The 23,534-nt window shown below is 36.1% G+C and overlaps 2 protein-coding genes across 2 annotated transcripts in view; both read right to left on the bottom strand.

Annotated features, from left to right (window-relative positions):
- Nucleotides 1-9,285, bottom strand: part of fhl3b (four and a half LIM domains 3b) — a 34,870-nt gene extending 25,585 nt beyond the window's left edge. The window contains exon 1 of the mRNA XM_055219342.2: nucleotides 9,128-9,285. The gene's annotated coding sequence lies outside the window, so the exon portion shown is untranslated. The remainder of the gene's footprint in view (nucleotides 1-9,127) is intronic.
- Nucleotides 9,286-11,993: 2,708 nt separating this feature from the next.
- On the bottom strand, nucleotides 11,994-22,428 carry LOC129454760 (uncharacterized). Its single transcript, XM_073858591.1, has 13 exons — nucleotides 21,754-22,428; nucleotides 17,768-17,911; nucleotides 17,310-17,480; nucleotides 16,794-16,897; nucleotides 15,290-16,442; nucleotides 15,038-15,135; nucleotides 14,820-14,870; nucleotides 14,318-14,699; nucleotides 14,044-14,220; nucleotides 13,025-13,154; nucleotides 12,833-12,918; nucleotides 12,571-12,689; nucleotides 11,994-12,433 (listed from the first exon to the last, which is right to left on the bottom strand). Exons 1-11 carry the CDS (start codon nucleotides 21,941-21,943, stop codon nucleotides 12,903-12,905), a joined length of 2,616 nt encoding a protein of 871 aa, XP_073714692.1. The 5' UTR covers nucleotides 21,944-22,428; the 3' UTR covers nucleotides 11,994-12,433; nucleotides 12,571-12,689; nucleotides 12,833-12,902.
- Nucleotides 22,429-23,534: the final 1,106 nt, after the last annotated feature.

The following is a 23,534-nucleotide window of genomic DNA, read 5'->3' as shown; positions in this document are numbered from 1 at the left end:
AATCCCCTTGCTGGTGGGGATGCTGATGTGTCAAATACTTATTTTCCCCGCTGTATATGTATGCATTATATATATATAAGACAATATGCATCAATGTATATCATGCATCAATATAACGCCCCCCCCCCCACACACACACACACATTCTATGAACACCACGGTGATCATGATCCGTTTGGTTACAGACATTCAAAGTGTCTTCTCGTGTTCATCAGAACAAAGAAATTTATAACAGGTAGCAGCATGAGAGAGAGAGTAAATGATGACAGAACTTTCATTTTTGGGTGAACTATTTCTTTAACTTACTGTAATTTCACAAACCTGAAGTCAGACCATTCGTTTTTTATTTTGAAATTATAGAACAATTGTAATTATGATATTTACATTATAGAACAAACAAACAAACCAAATTTAAAACAAAACTTCACCTGATGCTACAAGTATGTTGCATCTTTGATCATTGTGTTTAAAATACACTTGTTGCCTCTAATTTCAAATAGCTTCAAATTGTTTTAAGGCCATTTAAGTCGGTTTACAAGTAAATAAACATCTTATTTATGTACTTTTTCTGTTGCCTAAAGAAAAAGAATCTGCCAATTTGCTTTACTAATTTATCACAAATTATATACATCATCATTACACAATAGTAACCATGCAGTCACAAAATGTCCTGGCTAATGTTCAACCCGGTATTGGGTCAAAAATGGGACGAAACAACCTAGCATTTTGGTTTGAACCTGCCAGGCATAGGTTAAATTCCAACCCAACGGTTTGGGTTTGTCCCTTTTTGATCCAACACTTGTTTGACAGAAACCCATCATTTTTTGTATTATATAGAATAGATAAATTATTTCATCCTTTACTTATGGGGGCTGTTTATAAAGAATTGGTTAATAATGCAAATTTACATCTGTGATAGAATCTGTAGTTGTGTGAAACAGTGAAAGTTTGTCACAATACAAAACTTCCTATATGGAATAAATGTAAAAAAATCTACCATACATTTCATTTTAATTTCTCTTTGCATGCGATGTCTTTATGTGTCCTATGCATTTGCTCTTGCTGACAAATTCCCAAGAAATAGAAAGAAGAGTGATGTGTAGGTATTGTGGAATGTACATAGTTCGACAGAAACATGTTAAAAGTCTGGGAATGTTTCCACAGTTCTCAGATCAGAGATGACACATACAGTACCAGGTTACACCAACATACCAGAGTCTGCATGTATGTTTATGTTTATAGTCATGACTTTATGAGAGCTTTAGTCATGTATTACTTTACACCACAATATCACTGAGAGAAAAAGATACTTTCTAAGTAGTTTAAGAAGGACCGATATGTATTTAGACGGTTAATTTGCTGCTTTAAGACAGCGTTATGGACTTAAGTGTGAAGTGACCACAGCTTCCTGACCTTTCAAGATGTTCAGCAGAGTTTTGCTTTTCAAACCCCTTGACATTTCACTGAATGTCACTCCATTTGGCAGGACTGTAAAACATAAGCTGATGTTTTTTTTAACTTGTTTCAAAAGCATCAGGTTTATTTCAATGCACAGTTATGGTAATTTTATGCAATAACTAAATACATTTGCACCATAAATAATTACATTTGCACCATTTTTATGAAAGTTAAGACTGAATGAACCTGAACCAATTGTGCCAAAGAATGAGAAATATTAAACATTTTATCCACCTAGATGGCATGTAAGCGTAATAAAAAAAAAAATTGTTATTTCTAAATGTAAATGTTTTATGCGTTTTTGTTATATTTGTCCTGACATATGCTGAAAACAGCTCTGTTTTCTAAATAATCTTTGACAAATGATGTAAAAGTTTATGTAAAAAATCATATTACACGAAACTAGATGATTATATTTTATTCCACTTTTTTATTATATAAAAATACGTATTATATAAAAAATACTACACTGTAAAAAATACTTTGGTGCCTCAAAACTTTCTGTTGAATCAACTCGGATCTACAAGTCATTTCAACTTACTATTATTTATCTTGACTAGAGATGAGTTGTTTTAACTTCAGGCGAGTTGTTATAACTTATAAAATTTTCTCAACTATATTTTATAAGTTGTGACAACTCATCTCTGTTCACATGACTTGTAATTCTGAGTTGAATTATAAAAAGTATTTTTTACAGTGTAGTTACACCAACACAGACCGGTTACACCACACTGACATTTTTGCAATAATCCCCCAAATATTCTTTCAAAATGAAATAAAACCAAAAATTTTTGACTTTGTCCTCAAAAAAGAGAATGTATGCAAGTAATCTGCTAATTTATTTTAATATTTTTACATTTTATTTATCCATACAGACACAAAATAATTAACGTCACGTCATTGACCCATCAAATAAATTCCACAGCATTCTCATATCTTTAAACTTGACTCCACAATGTGCAAACAGACGAATGATTTTGCACAACAAGAAAATGTTTCATATTCACAAACACAACTAATTTTGTCATCAACACAATCCTAAATACAGTAAGACCCTCAAGTTTCCATGATCAACACCTAAATTACACAGACCCCATGCAATCCTAAAACCAGGAAGGGCGTCTCTGTTCTGGTTCCACCTCATATATTCCACAAGCCACAGGTCTCTGAAGAAATATGCTGCTAAATGAGGTGTAAAACCCAACCCTAGAACAAAACTTTCTTTCAATGTGCTTTCCACAGGTAGGTCAAGCTTATTTAAGGCAACTGTAAGACTTAAACTCAAATGAAAGCAGCTGTTTAATTGTTTGTTCTGTTTTTGCGTATTTGTCCCCTGAGACTTATATTATACTGAATTTATTACTACTACACCCGCAGGCCAAACATAAACATTACGACATTTTTATGTTGCATTCTACGTAAATCTATTAATGTTTACTGAAGTGTTGTTTTGAATGAATCCCAGATTTGAATAGTGCAAAACTTCCTATTAAAGTCATTTTTATTGTATTCTACATAAAGGGGCAGGGATTAGACTAGTCCTAGACTAAAATAAATGCAAGAGCTGTCCAAACTGAAAACAACTTGCACTGACATATCTTCAAATACATCAGTGCCCTTTTTTTGCCTCAAAATGTACACAGGCAATGTTTTTAAGGCATGTTTATTAAAAAATTGTTATATATCCTAACTAAACTAAGGCCTATATCTCATAATAAGACTATTGGATTTCACAGACAAATTATAAGATTATGGTTAGAAATAAAGAACTAAGAATAAAAATCAATTACCAATTGTGTCGCTGGACAAAACCAGTCATAAAGGATTTATACATGTATAGTTTGTAAGGATAGGACAATATTTCAATATTGGATAAATTCAGGACAATATATATTTAAAAATCTAGAATCTGAAGGTGCAAAAAATATCAAAATATTGATCAAATTGCCTTTAAAGTTGTCCAAATTAAGTTCTTATAACTGCATACACTCAAAGTTTGTATGTATTTACAAAATATCCTGATCTCACGAATTTCCGTGGCATAGTCACGGAATTTTGTGCTAATTTTTCCGTGGCATTCTCACGGATCTCCGCATTTTTCCGTGGCCCTGCTACGAACTGTCTTTTTCCGTGGCATTCTCACGGATTGGTTACTCAACTGTTTTGTCCTATTTTCTTACCATTTTCGCTTTGGTTTAGGGTTAGATTTACATGAAATGACATCCCTACCCAAACCCAACTCTAACCCCAACGCCAGGCAACAATTGTTTAAAGTTTAGAAAACAATTAATCAGATATAAGAATTAATCAGAAAAAATTATATAATAATATAAACCAATATTTAAAGTGACATACTAACGCAAACACCAAATCTAACCCTAAACTGAAGCGAAAATGGTTTGAAAATAGGAACAAGCAGTTGAGTAACCAATCCGTGAGAAAGCCACGGAAAAAGACAGTCTGTAGCAGGGCCACGGAAAAATGCGGAGATCCGTGAGAATGCCACAGAAAAATGAGCACAAAATTCCGTGACTATCCCACGGAACTTTGTGAGATCATGTTGCAATATCTTAATGATCTTAACTTAATATCCTGATGAGTTTGGCATAAAAGAAAAATCGATTTTTGACCCCTAAAATGTATTGTTGGCTATTTCTTCAAATGAAGAGTTTCGTTGCAAAACAAGATAACTCCGTTTTTGTCAAAACATGTTTATTATTATGTTATCATGTTATTATGGTGCTACTTAGCTGTATTTTTTTAGTTATGAGGGTTTAAATCAAAACAAACCAACTGCAGTTGAATTGATATTATTGGAATGCACAACCAAAAAATGAGATTTCTGAAAAATAAAAAAATTATCTCGTTTTGCAACGAAACTCTTCAAATATACCCGTGCGACATATAACTGGTTTTGTGGTCCAGGGTCACAATTGTGGTTAAGATCTTGGAGTTTTTTTACTCTCAAGAACAAAGACTCTTCATGCCATTGGACATTTTTGATCGAGTCTTAAACTATACAGTCTTTATGAGCTGGCTTATAAACATATTTATATGGCAGGCATGTTTAATTGCTCTGTTTCCTCAAACTTCATAAAAAACATCCCTGCTGTGCAGACACATTTCTCTTATACCCACAATGGTTTTACTCAACTAAACCTGATCCAAGACAAAACATTTGTGTGATAACGCAACCATCTGCTAAATGTAATGGATGTATGATTAACATGTGGAGTATATTAAATGTCAGTTCAACAAGTTTTTGTTGTAAAATAGCCAAAGATATGTTTCAACATTACAGAAAGATCTCCCATGCATATACAGTAAACACCAAAAAAATCTGCAGCGAGAATAAAGAAGTGTGTTTATTTACCACCCTCACCCCAAATGAACCAAAGTTATTTCCAATTTGATACTCACTCAATAGTTTAAATTGCGGAGAGATATGCTATCATTTATTCTAAGCAACCAATAGCATTGATTTTTATCTGGCAAACTATTAAATAGATGAAACACACACACATAGCGGTTGTGCTGCTTGATTATGCAAAATCATAATCATAATTATTTTGCCAAAAATCAAGATCACGATTAATTAACACGATTACTCAGAAACATGCATTTATTTGACCTTTTTAAGCGTTACAATAGGCTACATGTGTCTAACCAGTGGTGCCTTTGAAGTGCCTTACAAAACACATCAGTCCAGCAGCACGCAATTTATATTTTAATTACACAATAATTGTTTTACATCGATTATCCTGTTTTGTAATTATTTGAATTAAAAACTTAACTTGATTATCAAAAACCATTAATTGCACAGCCCTACTCTTGACTTTGGCTGAAAGGAAACTACCTATTGCTTAATCAAAACACTTTTGGTTCATGGAGGATTTTGTTCAGAAATTGTTAAATTCTAGTTTACAACATTAAAACCTGGTTTAGTTGGAGCCGCTGGTGTAGTGGGCAGTGCTCCGACACATAGTTCAGATGTGCTTTCGGCAACTTGGGTTCATGTCCCCTTGGCGTCATTTGCCGGTCCGTTCTCCCCTCTCCACCCAGTACTTTCCTGTCTCTCCTCACTGTAGTGTCAATTAAAGGTGAAAAATGCCCCCCCCAAAATAACTTAAAAAAACACTTGGTTGTAGCCATGTCTTACTAAAAACTAAAATTACAAAAACACAGCACTTTACAGCCAGAAAATTTCGGTAAAACTGGCAGAGACGCTTTGTGAACATTAAAGGAATAGTCTACTCATTTTCAATATTAAAATATGTTATTACCTTAACTAAGAATTGTTGATGCATCCCTTTATCATCAGTGTGCGTGCACGTAAGCGCTGGAGCGCGCTGCGACACTTCGATAGCATTTAGCTTAGCCCCATTCATTCAATGGTACCACTCAGAGACAAAGCCAGAAGTGACCAAACACATCAACGTTTTTCCTATTTAAGACGAGTAGTTATACGAGCAAGTTTGGTGGTACAGGGTGGAACGTAGCGCTTTTCTAGGCGTATTTAGGGGAGGAGCTATATTTTATGGCGTGGTGGCACTTTTGGGAGTACTTCGACTGGGCGCAGTAACACCCTTTCTCTCCCATTATGAGAGTGAGAAGGGGAGCGGACTTTTCAGGCGAGTCAAGGTACTCCCAAAAGTGCTATTACGCCATAAAATATAGTTCCTCTTTTAAATCCGCTTAGAAAAGCGCTACGTTTTATTTTGTACCACCAAACTTGCTCGTATAACTACTCGTCTTAAATAGGAAAAACGTTGATGTGTTTGGTCACTTCTAACTTTATCTCTAAATGGTACCATTGAATGAATTGGGCTAAGCTAAATCCTATCGAAGCGTCGCAGCGCGCTCCAGCGCTTACGTGCACGCACACAGATGATAGAGGGATGTATCAACAATTCTTAGTTAAGGTAATAACATATTTTAATATTGAAAATGAGTAGACTATTCCTTTAACACGTCCTGTAAATGTTCTGGGATCGCTTACGTAAAAAGGACCAAATAACATTGCCATAACATTCATGAAAAGCATTTTGCATGAACAAGAGGCAAAAACAATGTCATAAGGAGCGTGCTGTAGTGAGGACGCACGTGTTATCGCAACAAGAAGTTATGGTTCAGCTCTTTGACACAGGGATTTAAATGCAGATCAACATTCACAATGAGAAATATAAGCAAACTGGACTGAAGTGGGAAGTGTTCTGACAGCATCACAGAACAGCGCATCACGCGCTCCTTATGATCTTGTCATAAACTAAAATGCACGGCGTGGTTTCTGAAGAGAGAGATCACAGATAATTAGCAAACTTTAGACGCTGCAGGACTTTAAATACGTCATGTGTCTTTACGTGATCTTTACAGTATGTGTGTGTATGCACACAGAGACTCTGGAAAATCATTGTGAATAAACCGAAAAGCAAACTATCCCGGAAGCATTTTTTGTGCATTTCCGGTGTAAAAAGAGAATTTGTCATCTATTTTCTGTATCACATATCAATCATAGGGTCAAATGGAGTGGCGGAGTTGAGATCTCATACTAATCTATACTGTAATTTTGATGAAACAAATGTATATGACCTCAAGCAGGGTTGTGCCCATGATGTGTGTGTGATGGGGTCACACTGAGATCATAGCGTTTCTATAGGCCTGGTGTTCTGGACTGGCGTTGCTCCAGCTATTGTCCAAGTCCCACCCTCTGTGCCCTGTACCACCCTGTGGGAATGCCATTGTGGTCAGAGCCATGGCAGAGAAGAATGAGATGGTTTAAAAAAGGGCAAACAAATGCATTTTCTGTTTAAAAATGGCACATTCCATTCTCCAGGAAAAGAAATGGAGAAAAACAGATGCATTTGTTAGAAGACCAACATTTCTGCCAGTTACGTATTAGGAAAGACCGCTTTCAGCGAGCCTGTTCTTGAGCAGACCATCAAAAATATGATGTGGTCACAGCAAACCAACCTCTATTTACACATCTATACAGACCTCATAACCATGTGTTTGCTGAATGTGAATGGAAACTATCCCACTAGTGCCAAATTCGCTGTATGTCTGGAAATCGCTGGTGTGACATCATGCACTTAAATGGTGGAAAAAGCAAGCCGTGTGAGTGTGGACACCACAGCTGCTCTGCCGCTAAATAATAAGTACTAATGTTAGTATAAATGACTTTTACAAGCCTTTCTTATAAACAGCCTTCATGTTTGGCGCCGTCTCTTAAAGGTTCCCCGACTATGAAGACTTTTGTGTAGATTATCAATGTCATTGGCTATACAGATGTAAAAAAAAAACAAAGCATGCATATCATAATTTTGATAAGCTTTAAAGAAAAACACTTTAACTTGTAAGTCACCATTGTTGGTTGCATGACATGAAATGGTGGCAAACCATTATTTAATAATGCTCTCTGCTTGACCCTTAGGAAAATTAACCATTTGTTTTATTTGCATGTTTTTGGGAGGGATTTCCATTTGTATTAACATAGTTTCCCTACAAATATTTTGATGCCACAATCTATCCATCTCTAATACCCTAATATAACCAAATGCCTTTCACAGAGAAGTCAAAGTTTGTGACTCTGTATTTAGCACCCTTCAGAAGATTTTCTGCGTGAAGAGTATCTTTAATAGCTAATTCAAGGATTTGTTTAACCAAATATTAGAATTTTGTCAGTTTTAACCCTTTAACAGCTCAGGCATTCTGCTAATGGCTTTCACACCTTTAGCACATTCACTGAGTTTCGGATTTGGTTAGCAGGAAAATCTCTCCAAATCCCAGCTGAGGTGGCACGAATGATGCTAAACTCATCTGGGAACCATCTGAAAACTCGGACTAAATAAATCATACAGACTGCCCACTAAACCACACTTCTCAAATTTATGTGGCACTTAAACCAGCAATGTGTGCTGTAGTTTAACATTGAATACATAACATTTCTGATATCCTTTGAGGGTTGCCACACAAATAAATGGCATGATCAATCATCTTGATCAAGACACCAAACAAAGACACCTGACAAAAGCTAATCAATCAAATACCTTGATGAGATCTGTGAATAAATAAATACAATCATTTTAATCAATTTTATCCATTCAGTGTCTTAGGAGGAAAGCATGGGAAAAGTTTTAATTTTGATGCTTGTGGAAAAACTTCCTGTGCTAAAGGAAACTATGGGATTTATTTACTTTTTCATGTTAGCTTTGTCCCTAAGCTCCTATGCACCACAAATACACACACTCCATTGCAACTATCATTGTTTGATACAAAACCTAAACTGCAATATCTGAGCCATTTCCCAAATTATTGTCTGTAGCGGAAACAAGCATGGATGCTTAAACAATAGGCAATTTATAATCCATAAATACATCAAACACACCAAACACATTACAGGATTTCCACTGCAACTGATAAAGCAGAAACAATAGACTTCCTAAAGTTACTGGGAAGGAGAAAAAGCCTCTTAAACAGACAAACATCACTCAGACACATGTCAGTCATGATGACAAACTTGTGTTTGACATTTGAAAGGCATGAAGACAACACCTGCACAGGTAAGATGCAGCGTTTTGGGAAACAAGAAACCAGTTTTCCCGCTTGTTCCTTTTACAAATGTTAAACAGAATGAGTCTATAGATAGTTTTACAGTAAGTTCAGATCTTACCAGGGATTTGTAGGTCCAGCTGATGTGTCTCGTCTGATGCGCGTATCGGACTGCCGACACACACGCGCGTTACTGCAAGGCAGGCTCGCTCAAACCACGCCTACATTTGGTGTACCATCTCATGCAAACTTTAACTCTATTGGTGCATAGCTTATAAAAAACGTCAGCCAAAGACTACAACGTGGCTATATAAAATTCCATTTAGAGTGACGTTTAATTATTTTAATGACAAAAAAAACAAATGATCATAAAACATGTCCCTACATGTGATTGGTGCACTCAAAAAATTACTTGGATGGTTGCGTTCAAATGCATCATTGAGGTTAAATACTATGCGCAAAATTGATACCTGAGAACCATAAACAGTAAGGATAACGAAACTAAAAGGCTTTAGCTATTACTAAGAACTACTTTACATTCTTGACGTATTACAGACAATGCGATTCTTCCGTTGTTAGCGCCCATGACATCTCCATCTCGTGACCCTTTACCTGACGTAACCAGTTTGAAGCAATCCTTGCTTTATCTAACTTATACGAAGGAGGATAAGGGCCAAGCTAAAATAAAAAATTAAACCATCTCGAGATTAAAGTCATTAAAATGTGAGAATAAAGTCGTTATTTAACGAGAATAAAGTCGTTATTTAACGAGAAAAGGTCGTAAAATTTCGAGAATTAAGTCAATTCAGTTTAGGCCTATTCTTTACGTTGTTTACTGCATTAAGACAGTGATATAAATACACTAAATTCACTACACACTAATATATTATTAATGCATCAACAAAACATCAACATTGAATTCACAGTAATATTCAGCAAACATTTTATTAATAAAACATTCTGTGTACAGGCAAGCAGAAGATACATTTCCTGTCTAAACTCCAGATCAAGACACAAGACACAAACCTCAAAAAAGTCAATGAGCTTGTACTTTTACAAGATGATCACGTACCACGCAATGAATGGAAGCTGGCCAGAATAACAGAAGTTTATCCAGGGTCAGATGATAGGGTGAGAAAGGTCAAATTGTTGGTTAGTGACACCTCATTTGATAATAAAGGTAAATCTACAACAAACACAGTGTTTCTTGATAGACCTGTACATAAACTTGTTTGCTTGAAGCAGAATAATGTTTAAATTAAGCTTGACTTTTATACTGGATGGCTGATAACAGGAAATGTTTCATTGAATGTTTAAAGTGTTCAATTGCAATAATTGTTGTGTTTAGAGAAATCCCACATAAAGATTGGTGTGATTTAGTGGGAGTGTAACTGTCACTGTTATATTTATTATTTTTTGCGTTTTAGTTTGTAATTTATTTGGTAAGCCAGAAGAGACTTTTATTTTGAAACCCCCGCTAAGCTGCTAAAATGCGAGTGAACAAAGAACAAGCCAGAAGAAGCAGTTAACACGAGAAACTTTATTTCATATGACTTTTAACATAGTTTTACAAAACTTAATGATGCACTGAAACCTATAGACTGTAAAAAATGATGGACGATGCAACGCCACTTACTTCCATTCTAATGAACATGTTACACAAAAACATCAGTTTGAAACCAGGGCATGCGCAGACGGAGCCGCGGTATCAAACTTACGCCCCAAACACTCGCATGCCCAATTCAACCATAGACATCATATAGGCTGACGCCCTATCGACCGCTACTGCCTACTCACGCGGTCGAGCCATGGGGCCGCCATCTTAGATCGGTCAACCGCTCCACTCAGTGTAATCTGTATGACAGACGTAATGAGCTATCAGCGCATTTAATCATATCAGTGAATAACGAACTGATTTTCACGCGGATTTTTTGCTGCAAAGGTTATTCATGGAGTTATGATACAGGACACATGGTTCGGCCTATTTTAACCCCTTATGTGCCGCAAATCCCGTTTGAGTGGAGGGTGACAATGTGATGTACATTTTTAAATGAATATTTCTCTGGGATTTTTTGGGCTAGAAGCCTAATCTTGGTCTTGTTTTAAAGAAGACAATTTAGGGTTTTTCACGAATGAGTTAGAAGGTAAAATATTAAATATAAATATTTTTATAGCAGTTTACCTTTATTTTAATATATAAAATAATGCAATAACATATTAATTTATAAATAAAATTATAAAAATGTAAATTTTTCATACAATAAATAATGTAAACATGAAGAAATATGCCTCAAGTAGTTGTGATCCAAATTTCAAGTTAAAATCACAAAAAATGAGGTTTGTTTCACACTCTTAGTGGTTTTACCAACAACTTCCACTAGATTTTGCCACATACTCTTGTATACTCACAAACTAATAAATTACTGTCACCGCATTATTATTAATGCAAAAAGGTTTTGAAATATAAAAACTACATTCTGAGAGCTTTCCGATGATTTTGTCATGATTTTTAGGTTTAGAGTAGGGGTTTAATGTTATATATATGCAAAAACAAATTTGGCCTACCTGTGGGCCCGTAACCTTCTAGAAACTGAATCTCACTGTGTCATAATTTTCCCCAAATGGTAATGAAATATGAAAATTATACTCTTTGAGCTTTCCAACAATATATAGTTTGTCAAGATTTAGGTTTAGAATAGGGTATTAGTGTTACAAAAACTAAAGTGGACAGCGCCACTTAATGTTCATAGTAGGAATGAATGAATATTCACTTAACAGTAATATAATATTCTGATATAAGATATAAAGTGCGCAGACGTTCTAAATCAAAATATGTGATGTTGGATATAAGATATTTTATAAATCACACACTATAAATATGATAAAGATGCAGAAACAGATAGTTGCAGTAAAATAAGATATTTTAATAAGGTGACGAAACAATTTAAAATGATTTGTAACCCTCTCTCTCTCTCTCACACACACACACACACACACACACACACACACACACACACACACACACACACACACACACACACACACACACACACACGCACACACACATTCTGGTTTCCATGTTTTGTGGGGACATTCCATAGACGTAATGCATTTTATACTGTACAAACTGTATACTCTATTCCCCTTACCTACCCCATTCCCTAACCCCAACCATCACAGAAAACTTTCTGCTACTTCACATTTTCAAGAAACATAATTTTGTTTGATTTATAAGCTTGTTTCCTCATGGTGACATCAAAATGTCCCCACAAGGTCACAAAAATACTGGTATTCCTATCTTTGTGGGGACAATTGGTCACCGCAACGTGATAATTACAGGTGCACACACACACACACACACACACATATATATATATATATTTATTTATGTGGTCTGTGGTCATGACGTCTGAGGCTGAAATATAACCTGAAGATGAGAAAGAAAGGAAATGTCAACATTTAATGTTTAGTCATCATATTTATAGTATATCTAGAACCTTAAAGCCACAATATGTATGATTTTTGTAATAAAATATCCAAAGACAAATGCAGTTGTGTACTTACATTATGCAGAAAGTTCCCAAAAATATGTTACTCCTGAGAAATTCCTGTTGTAAATAATGGCTCGTCTCTCGTCTCTCTTATAATTGTGGCCCTTTTAATGTCCATGCTATCTCGGTTTCCTGTTGTAGACACAAGAGGACAAATGCAGAAGTGTTGGTTAAACAACATCTAACACACAGCTGTTGTGCCTTGCAGCTATTTCATTATGATAGCATTAAATCATGTGATCAAACAGATAGTTAAAAAAGTATTAATTCATTACCTCATCCGCGAAAACAGCATCTCCCATCATTCCCCTCTCCTTCAGTCATTAAGCTTCATCCTTTTTATATTTATGTGTCTTGCGCCCTGTAGTGATGAAAATGTACATTTAAAACATTTTTACTATACAACTAACTACACAAAATAAAAAGCATGTAATCTGCAAAATGTAGTTTCCTACTCGGTCTGTTACCTCTTTTGGTAATAGAGTAGCTCTCCTTCGTAAGACTCAGTTTTAAACCAGTCATGATCTAAGATCTGCTCGAGCGTCAGACGATCACTTGGATTCTTGGCCATGCACTGTTTTATCAGATCACAGATTTCTGTACAAATTTTAAGAGAGAGCTGATTAGTCATCATGACACACAAATGGCAATAATAATCATGGCATAAAGAGACACTTTTGTTGTCATTTAATAATACTGTAAAAAAGTCTGTCTGTCTATCATCTAAAGGGACCCTGGTCACAGACAGACAGTACCTCAGGTTAAGATGATGGCACAGTGATGTAATACATTGGCGAGCCACTAAATGACTGTTTAGCTAATGTGACGAGTCCCTCTTTACTTCCACTAAGACCGGTCAGTGGGTGTGGCTTGAGGGCAAGTCAACGGAATTGCTTACACCTGTTCCTTCTCTATAAAGTCTCAACGCTGTTTGTTGTGGGGCCTGTTCTCCTGCTTGTTTGGTTTTGTTTAGCTCAGTGGTTCTCAACTCCAGTCCTCGGGACCAACTGCTCTGCACATTTTGGATGTCTCTCATATCTGACACACTCAGTTCAGTTCATGGAATCTATCCGAACGAGCTGACGAACTGAATCAGGTGTGTTAAATAAAGGAGACGTGCACAATATGCAGAGCAGTGGGTCCCGAGGACTGGAGTTGAGAACCACTGGTTTAGCTTATTTTGATGTTATAATTGGGTTACTCGGTTCTGTCTGACACTTATACCATTCGTGTGTTTGACGGGGTTGGTATTGGCTTTGTTAATTCCTTATTTTATGTTTTATATTTACATTAATAAATATCTTTTGTTGCAAAGTACCAACCTGACTTTGTCCTCCTTTACATTTGTCACGGCTTCGAGCCGGTCGTAACACTAAACACAATAAAATCTAACATCTTGCCAGACAGACCGTATCCTCTGATAATATTTATTGTGGATTTGATCAGAGGCTTTGTGTGTGCATGTTGATCAGTCATTTTCACTCACCGTTTGATAAACCCTTCTCATTTCTCTTCAGCTTCCCGGAATAAAAGGCGTTTAAAGGAAAGGGGACAGTTCCAAGCACCATGAAGTACAGCAAAACACCTAAGGCCCAGACGTTTGCTGGCATGGCGTAGTATGTCAATTCTGTTTGGATCTCAGGCGGGGTGCAACAGTAAGCTCCTGTACACAAAACATCATGTTGAGTCATTTTGTAAAAGATGACCCTGCACTGACATCAGGTTTCAATACTCTGCTATATAAAAAATATTCAGCTCACCCTTAAAGGCGTAGGAATAATATTCCTCATCCTTAAGATAATGTCCAAGCCCAAAGTCAATTAACTTCAGGTTCATTGTGAATTTCTCCACCAAGAAGTTCTTGGGATGGATGTCTGTATGAAAAACTCCATTATCCAGACAGTGTTTCACTGCCAGTACTGCCTGACGCATGAGATGTCTTGCTATATTTTCACTTAGTTGTCTTTCACTATTAACAAAATCCGACAAGGATTCGCAGTACTGAGGGTACTCCAACACGAGCATGTAATCGTATCTAGTCTCGTACCAGTCATACAACTGTATGACATTGGGGCATGAGGGCGCATCTTTTAACTTAAGCATCAGCGCCACTTCAGTAATGAGGGGTTTGGGGTATCCGGGCTGGAGAAAAAATAGTCAACAAATTACAATTCGATAAAACAAATATCTTGTATTGGTGCTTAATCGCTACACTGTCTATTTTATGTCTAGTTCACTTCATCAAAATTTATGACAACTTACAAAATAAAGAGTTCCTTCATTGACTCGTTTGAATATTCGCTTGATGGCAACCTGTAAAGAGAAAAAGCAACACTTAGTAAATTTCTCCTGAGCTGACTGAAGCGGCTCACCTGACACTGCACACATAACTTTAAAGTTTGAGAATCTACAAACTTTAAAACATGCTTTAGATCAAATTTCAGCAAGCATTTTGTTTGATATAAATACAAGTGCATTACCGGAATGTCATCTGATATACGAATCCCTTTGAACACTTTGCCAAAGCCACCTTTCCCAATCACTTCATTTAAGAGGTAATATTTAGAATATAAAGTCTCTGAAAAACACACAGAAAAATGATAAGGTTACAGTACATGTTAACACTCATATACTCACAGATGAAAGGTACAGCATACATTTCCAGGTACAGAAGAAACTATTTCACATATTGGTGCAACCCACCCTAGGAGTAATGAAGTCAGTACACTCACCTTTAGGCACTGGGGGATCAAAAACATTTAAAATTTTTGGCCTGACAACTCTATCATCTTCTGGATTTTCAGCAGCTTTTGCCCCAGGATCTTCTTTTGGTCCAGGACTTTTAGCTGTATTTGGGTCGGGATTTTCTGGGATTTCTTCTACACTTTGATGAACAAAAATAAAATGTGTGGGATTTTTAGTAGCTTTTGCCCCAGGATCTTCTTTTGGTCCAGGACTTTTAGCTGAATTTGGGTCAGGATTTTCTGGGATTTCTACTACACTTTCATGAAAAAACCTAAAATGTCTGGGATTTCCAAAATCTTTTGGCCTGGGATTTCTACCATCTTCTGCCTCAGGATTTCCAGCATCTTTTGACCCAGGATTTTTTGCTTTATTTGGGTCGGGATTTCCGCCACCTTTTAACCCGATATTCTCTGGAATGGCACCTATCTTCTGTAGCCTGGCATTAGCTGCAGCGGTGTCACCAAAACTGGCCAGATCAGCACCATCCATGGCATCAGGAATAGCTGGATCGGCATCTTTTTTCACTTTACTCTTCCCTTTTTTACTCAAAGGGTTGTGAAATAAGCGGCTCTTTGAAGCCTTTTGTTTTTGTTTCTTTAAGCCAACACTCTTTGATTGAGAATCCGCCAGATCTCTAACTTCCCTGGCATCAGGGATAGCTGGATCGGCTTCAATCTGTGAAGTCGGCATTGACTCCACTTTGCCCCTCTGGAAGCATCCAAGGATGCGTTGCGTCCATGTCTTGCGTTCATCCGGACGAATCTTTGTTTTTGATTGGGGGCCGGCCAGATCAGGAACATCCATGCCAACAGGAATATCTGAAATGGCCTTGGGCTGTTGAGTTGGCACAACAGTCACTTTTTTCCCCTGGAGGTTAGATTTGCGGCTCTTTGAAGCCTTTTGTTTCTTTTTCTTCGGACCAACGTCGGCCTTTGACTGTGGTGCAAGATCAACAACTTCCCTAACATCAGGGATAGCTGGATCCGCTGTAAGCTGTGGAGTCGGCACTGACTCCACCTTGCCCCTCCAGAGACAGCCAAAGAATGCCTTTCGTTTGTCCGGTTTGATCTTAGTTTTTAATTCAGAGCTGGCCAGACCAGCATCATCCTTTAGAGTAGGATTAGCTAAATCAGCATTAAGCTGTGGAGAAGACCAGAGGTGTGTCAGACAGACAGACAGACAGACAGACAGACAGACAGATAAATGTTTCCAGCGATGTTTACAAGCCATGTTTCCATCCAAGGCTTTTTTGCGAAAAAAAAGCATTAGAGAAATAAATAATTAGCTCAAGGTCAGATTTCTTTGCAATACACAAAAACGCATGTGACAATTCGCTTTCCTCATTCGTGACATCACCACGGACACCATTTCAGCGCCATTTGAATAAAAAAGCCTTTTTTACGCATATTCACTTGGTCGATAACAAAACCTGAATGGAAACATGTCTATAAATGGACAGATAGTTGTAGTAAATGTAATGATGTAACAAACCTCTGAAGGAATCAGTGTTTCCACTTTATCATTATGAAGGACTGGGTGCATAAAATTGTTCCACGCCTTCTTTATTGATGTCAAGATTTTATTCTCGCATTTTTCTACACCAAAAACAAACAAACAAAACAAAAACAAAAGATAAATTATTAGAAAATTCATTATAACAAAAGTGAATGACAAAGAACCGTGGTCAGTCATAATACTTAATAAACACATTTAACAAACTGGCCACCCAGATACTATTTTTTCAAATATGTATATGTAATTGAGTATCTAATTCTTTATAATAAATTCCTAAAAATACAACAATGATTATTTGATTAATTAATGATGTTAAATAAAAGAGTTTAAAACACACTAGAAAAACTGTCTAAAGCTAATTTCTTATTGTAAGATGCTTTATTTTACTGACTTTAATGTAATAAGATATCAGTATCTGCAAGGACCATCCAAACTTTTGAGGAACATGGCACAGATTTAAAGATTGTCAAGAACACAAAATTTCCATCTGACCTGTGGGGCTGTTCGCCTCCTCAAATGCAGGAGTAAACTCCTTTACTCCACCTCGTGGATGTGCACTACCGGCACGTCTGTCTAACAAATGTCCGTTGTTCGGGACAATGTCAGGGACAGCACTAGGAAGGACAAAATCCATTCCTCCATCATCACATCTCCATCCCAACACTGCAATTCAATAAATAATGTTATGAAATTAATGCTTTAACTGAAGTGATCAATATGTGTCTAAAACTTGTCAATTAATGTCAATGTATTGTTTATTCAACTGTATAAAATATGTCAACTGTATGTCAAAATTTGGCTGAGAAGTGATGTCATGTGTCAAAGGAAAAGTAAAATGAGGTAAAAAGTACACAAGCACCACCCAGTGTCTATCTGTGGACGTGCATTAAGAATAATGTATGTAAACTTATCAGCATTAAAGCCACATTTTGCTTTCATTTTCATCTTACTTGTTGGGATTTTCTCCTCTACTCCTCCACTTGGATTCAAACCACCGGCAGCGCATCCGACCTCTGACGAAAGTCCGATGTCAGGGACAAAGTCATAGGTCAACACAGCATTCGGTAGGAATGAATCCATCTCTCCTCCAAACACTGCAATTACAATTCAATAAATTATTGCCTTCATTTGAAATTATCATTTTTCTTTTGTCTAAATTGTATGGAAGCCGAGAGAGACCATGCACTATTATTATTTTTGCTTGCTTGTTTTCTCGTGATTAGGGATGTTCATATCAGTTAATTTTCCCGACCGACAACCGCAGCTTATGAACCGAACATTAACAGTTAACCTATAAGATTTTAATATTCAGTTGTCATTGAGTAAAAATACAGTTGACGGTTGTCTGTGACCTGGTTAACACAAAACATGTCATTTGAACGTGCAAACAGCAGCGACAGATCAACAACAGAACCAGGATTCATACATTATCATACATATCACGCAACATTACCTTATCAAAAAGCACGCGATCAGTCCAGATGATTAATATCCAAAGAAGGCAGATTGTCTCTTTTTCATCTACCACAGTGGTAATTTCTAAAGCAGGACGCTTTTTAAAAAGTTTTGCTTTTGCGTCGCCTTTCTCCGTTTTTGCAAAAAGAGAGATGTTCATGGTCAGGGTCAGAGGCCATCAGCGAACGTCTGTCCGGATGTGCGCGAGACGGACTGCGTCATCTTGCGCAGACCCGCGCGCGTCTCCGATCAGCTTCCAAACACGCACACAAATGATTTCTCATAGAAATGAATACTTTATCAGACCACCAGGGCAGCAATAATTTGTGTCATTTACAGGACATTCACAAATTAAAGATAGAAAAGTGGCGAAATGTCTGTCGGCTCATGAGGACAAGCACCGTGCGTTAACAAATATTTTTTTCTTTTAACTGATAATGTTAATCGGTCATAAATTCTTACCTTCGGTTAATGGTAAAACGGTCAATGTGAACATCCCTACTCGTGATCATGACTTAATTTTCTGGTGATCTCGAGATAACAAAAAGTTGTTTCCAGACAATCCAAATGTCATAATGTAATTTCCTGTCCATAATATTTAGTGTATTTTAAAGTGAACTGCTGATGCATACGTGTAGCTAATCATTGCAGATAAATTACAATTGGGGGCAGTTTCCCGGACAAAGATTAGACTAGTCTGAGGTTTAATAAATGTGAGCTGCAGGCACGTGCACACATAGATATCAAAGGGGGCTTGAGCACCTGCCCTTTTAATTCCTGGAGAAAAAGTGACCTTTTTTTCTGGGGTGCTTTTTTATTTTTTTTTAATAATATGATCTTTATTCATATAACAACTGATGTCTGTCTGTTTCTTGTGTTTTTTATTTGTTACTTATTTAATTTAACATGAATTTATTCAGGAATCATTTAAATGAGATTTAAACTCTTATAAAAAGAAAAATAGCGCTATTTGTGGTACACAAACGGTTAACAGATGAGTCCCGCCTCCAAAACTCACATCGCTAATATGATTGGCTTTACCTTTTCTAAGTCCCGCCTCTCTAACCTACTTCGCTTTATGATTGGTCTTGTCTTTACTCGTGTATGCTGCATTCGCGCTTGTAAGAAGCGCCAAATCTCAGCCTGAACGAGACGCGATGTGCATGATTATGCAGGCAGGCTATCGGTAAGTGTGTGAGGAAGAAAGCATTCTTATATTAACAGTTTTATGCACAAAATATGGGACACGTTATTACACATAACAATTCGGGGACATTGTTTTCCACGACAATCCCATATTAACCTGAAGAGTTGCAAACTTGTAACCGTATAGTGTATGTAGTTTAAACAGACTGCTCATAAAATAAGAAAGCACAAACAATAAAATAATTGCTAACTACAGTAGTAAGCTTTTTTTGTTTGCGTTTTTTGTAATGGCTGTTAAATTAGTAGCCTATAATGTGTTATACTGGAGTGATGTAGTAGTATTTTACTTGCCCAGTCTGAATTTTTACTAACATCACCAAAAAGTAAAATATAAAATAGGCCTAATCTATATTTGTTGTTTCTGACACGTGTAACTAACCCTAATAAATATGAAACCTAAGATTAAAGGTTCCAAAGGATGTGTTGCCATAATATATTCAATTGTTCTTTGACAAAGAATGCACTTTATTAAGTGCAAAAATTATCCAGAAACGTTTTTACATGTCCATTTACAAGCCTAGAATTTGTCATTTGAATGAAATGGTCTATTTTTGCCCTATTTGAAAGGGTCATGAATAATAATGTTGAGCTCTGCTCTGAGGCTCATGCCAGAAGCTCACATTAGTAAACAGACCTTGTATTCTGAGCCCTTATCAGACAAAAATACAGATTTTGATTAACAACTAATTGCAAACTAGTAGAACTTCAGCTAAACGCTAGCATATAGCATTTATTGGCATGTAGCACTACTCAGCAGTCACAATTTTGTTTTTAGCATTTTAACAAATTTGTAATTAATGTGTAATTTAATGTTTTCAAAACATGCACATTGTGTAATGGTTTCCTTTGCTGCTCTACAAACCTAGAATACTAAGGAGACCATGGTTTCTGTGTGAACTAATTATTTTGTAGACATCTTTTGAAAATGAAACAATTGCGTGAGTTTGAGGAAGATAAAATTAATTAACTTTTTAAATAAATTTTAAGGAAGTCAGAATTGCGTTAATATATACTTTTTTGTTTAAAAAAAGAAAAAAAATACATAATTATGAGAAGTGCCCTTTATTTCACTTGAGCCCCTGCCCCTCAAAATGTCTGTGCACGTCCCTGGTGAGCTGTCCAAACTAAAAACACTTTCACTGACACATCTTAAAATACATCAGGGCCATTTGTTTTGCCTCAAAATGCACACAAGTAATGTTTTAGTAAGGCATGTTTGTTAAAATTTGTTATATTTCCTAAATAAATTAAGGCCTCGTCCTGGTTTAAACTAATTTCTGCCCCGGAAACCACCCAATAATGTGCGTGAATTTAGGGACCATCTCTAAAGTAATAATGTATACGTTTCTATCTTCAATAGTATTTAACAGTTTATGTTAATATATATATAAAAAAGGAAAGTGTAAATTATAGCTGACAACCATATCAACACAGTTGGGTTTGTGACTGTTTGTTGACTAAAAGTCATTCCATTTAACTTAAATGCTGTAAAAAGTAGAAACGTGTATATTAAGGAGTAACTTTAGAGACGGTCCCTAAATTCAACATTTCATTTTAAACTAATCCCTGATCCAAGTAAAACCTAATTTCTTCATCCAATGCTAATTTAGCAAAATATAACCTTTCTATAAACAATAAAACACGTTCACGTACATATATCGACTACACATAAGCTTTAATCACATCTCATAAAAATACAACTTTTGTTAACTTGAGATAACGAGAAATTAAGTCGTGATCATGAGAAAACAAGCAAGCAAAATAAAAATAGTACACGACCTCGGCTTCCGTAAATGAACATCACATTTGCAGTCTGAATAACAACAGTAGTATGATCTACTGCTAACTATGTATTATGTTATATATCCCTTATAAAAATTAAACATAGTTTTACTAGTTACATCCAACAAAACATGGTTAACGGTACTGTTCCCACAAAATAACCATGGTTTTGCTAATAGTAATCAATACACCAATAAACATTACTACACTGTTATCACATTAAAACCATGGTTAATTTTCGTGAGGGATATGAAATAACAAGGCCTCATACGGCGTAATTCTTATCTTAAATTTCGGGGATGTTTTTTAATTTTGGTCGCTTTTTGAGTCAAAATTTGTCTGCGTATTCTGCCGGTCAATAAAAACGGCGGGTAATGTCAAGTTCACGAGCACCACCTGGTGTGTCTACATGTACGTACATTAACAACACAATAACTGTATGTAAACTTATCAGCATGAAAATCAGACTTTTTTGCTTTAACTTGCATCTTACCTCTTTGGCGTTTCGCCTCCTCTCCTCCACATGGATTAAAACAACCGGCAGCGCGCCCGACTTGTGACGAAAGTCCAATATCAAGGACATCGTCAAAGTTCGGCACAGCATTCGGCTTAATAAAATCCATGTTTTCAACATCTGCTCCTTCCATGTCCTTGTCAGACAATGGTGTTACAGGACGAAACATGATGTTGAAGAAAAACTGAAAGACTTAACTGTGCTTAGACTCGGTTCACAGAGGAATCTAAGTAAACTGTCTGTCCGTACACAGTGCGTCGAGCAGTTTAAAGTTGCGAACTTTTTTAAAGTCTGCAATATTCACTTGGTAATCTGTCAGTAGCGTTCGGAGTCAACCAAAGCCAAGCGTTCAGATTAGTCAAATGATACCGGTTTCATCTGGCTGAGCCTTTTATAGGCACCGAGTGTGATGTCATAATGTTATGTGATGTCATAATGGTTCCGACAACGAGGCGTTCTATGGTTGTCATGGAGTTTAATGACTTCTGTAACTGTTCTGTAATTACGGCTCAACTCTGATGAGTTATTTTTTTATGTCCCTTGTGTTGTTTAATTAAAACTATTTACAACTTTTGGACTTTTTATTGTAGATATATATGATCCTATCAAAACTCTTCAATATGTCTTAATGCTTATTGCTACTTTTAAAAATGTATTTTACATGCTAGTTTGTAGAAATATATTTAGACCTATTGTGTTATTTATTTAAAACCACTAGATGGCACTATGTTAAGTAATTACCAGTTAAAAGAATAAAAGTATTAGTCGAGAGTAAAACTCAGACATGCTCAGTTTGTATGGAGAATTTATTTAAATCATCAAAAAGCATCAAGTGTCATATATTTTAATGCATGATACGAACAAAAAGGTTTTTCATTGCTCAACAACAGTCATATGGCAGTCAGTAAAATCCCTATGGTAAAAACAGACAATTACAAAGGTAGATAATAATCCCTCATCCCTTACAGCAGTTAAAGCATCGGCAGAGTTACATATTGTTGGGGTTACTGCAGGGTTAAATTCACCAAACACTACTTAATATTTATTCCCAGACACATTAAAGGACCTTTGACATGTTGACTGATGAACAACCACCAGAGAGACTAAAGGGTCATGGACAAAATACTGTATGAGATAAGAGGAAAAGATTCAATATATATATATATATATATATTTAATATTAAAAAAATATATTCTGCCCCTAACCAATTTTATGCAACAATCTCGTATCTTTGGTAAGAAACAATGAAGCCTAGAGGTTTAATGTAGCATAATACAACTGTAAACAGAGATAGACCTTATTAAAAAATATTAACTTATTAAAGATATCAAGATTATATTTTTTACATTGTCGATTTTATGTAGAAATCTCTCAAAGTTGCTTCACTGATACTCTGAACTTTATTGAACTACATCTAAACACAGTTTAATGATTATCTTCATTCACTGTTATATTTACCTTTAAGATAAAGAAGACTGTACCATATACCATTAATCTATATAAAGCACTGTACCATACCACCCAAAACGTGTTGAAGTCAGACTTTCTGTTAATGCAATCCATTTTTATCACCACCAGGTGGCGACTGTAGATTAAACATGCAGTCACTGTTTCATTTCTTTGCAAAGGCTTCAGTGGAGATGAGCACGTGGACATGTGTGATAATAATAAGAGATTATTCAAAGACATATCACAATGATGACAACTTTAGTATAGGGATGAACATTCCCTTCTGAAAAACAGCTTCATACAAGTCAGT

This window comes from Misgurnus anguillicaudatus, chromosome 20 (assembly GCF_027580225.2).
Source record: "Misgurnus anguillicaudatus chromosome 20, ASM2758022v2, whole genome shotgun sequence".
NCBI lineage: Eukaryota > Metazoa > Chordata > Actinopteri > Cypriniformes > Cobitidae > Misgurnus > Misgurnus anguillicaudatus.
The sequence above is the reverse complement of the archived record's forward strand: the minus strand, read 5'-3'. Positions and strand labels throughout refer to the sequence as shown.

Coding starts and splice junctions, on each gene's coding strand:
- LOC129454760 (XM_073858591.1), bottom strand. CDS start 21,943: ATGTTTCGTCCTGTAACACCATTGTCTGACAAGGACATGGAAGGAGCA. Junction 14,871..15,037: donor GTATATCAGATGACATTCCG/GTAATGCACTTG, acceptor TTCTCTTTACAG/GTTGCCATCAAGCGAATATT. Junction 14,221..14,317: donor TTATTCCTACGCCTTTAAGG/GTGAGCTGAATA, acceptor TTTTGTGTACAG/GAGCTTACTGTTGCACCCCG.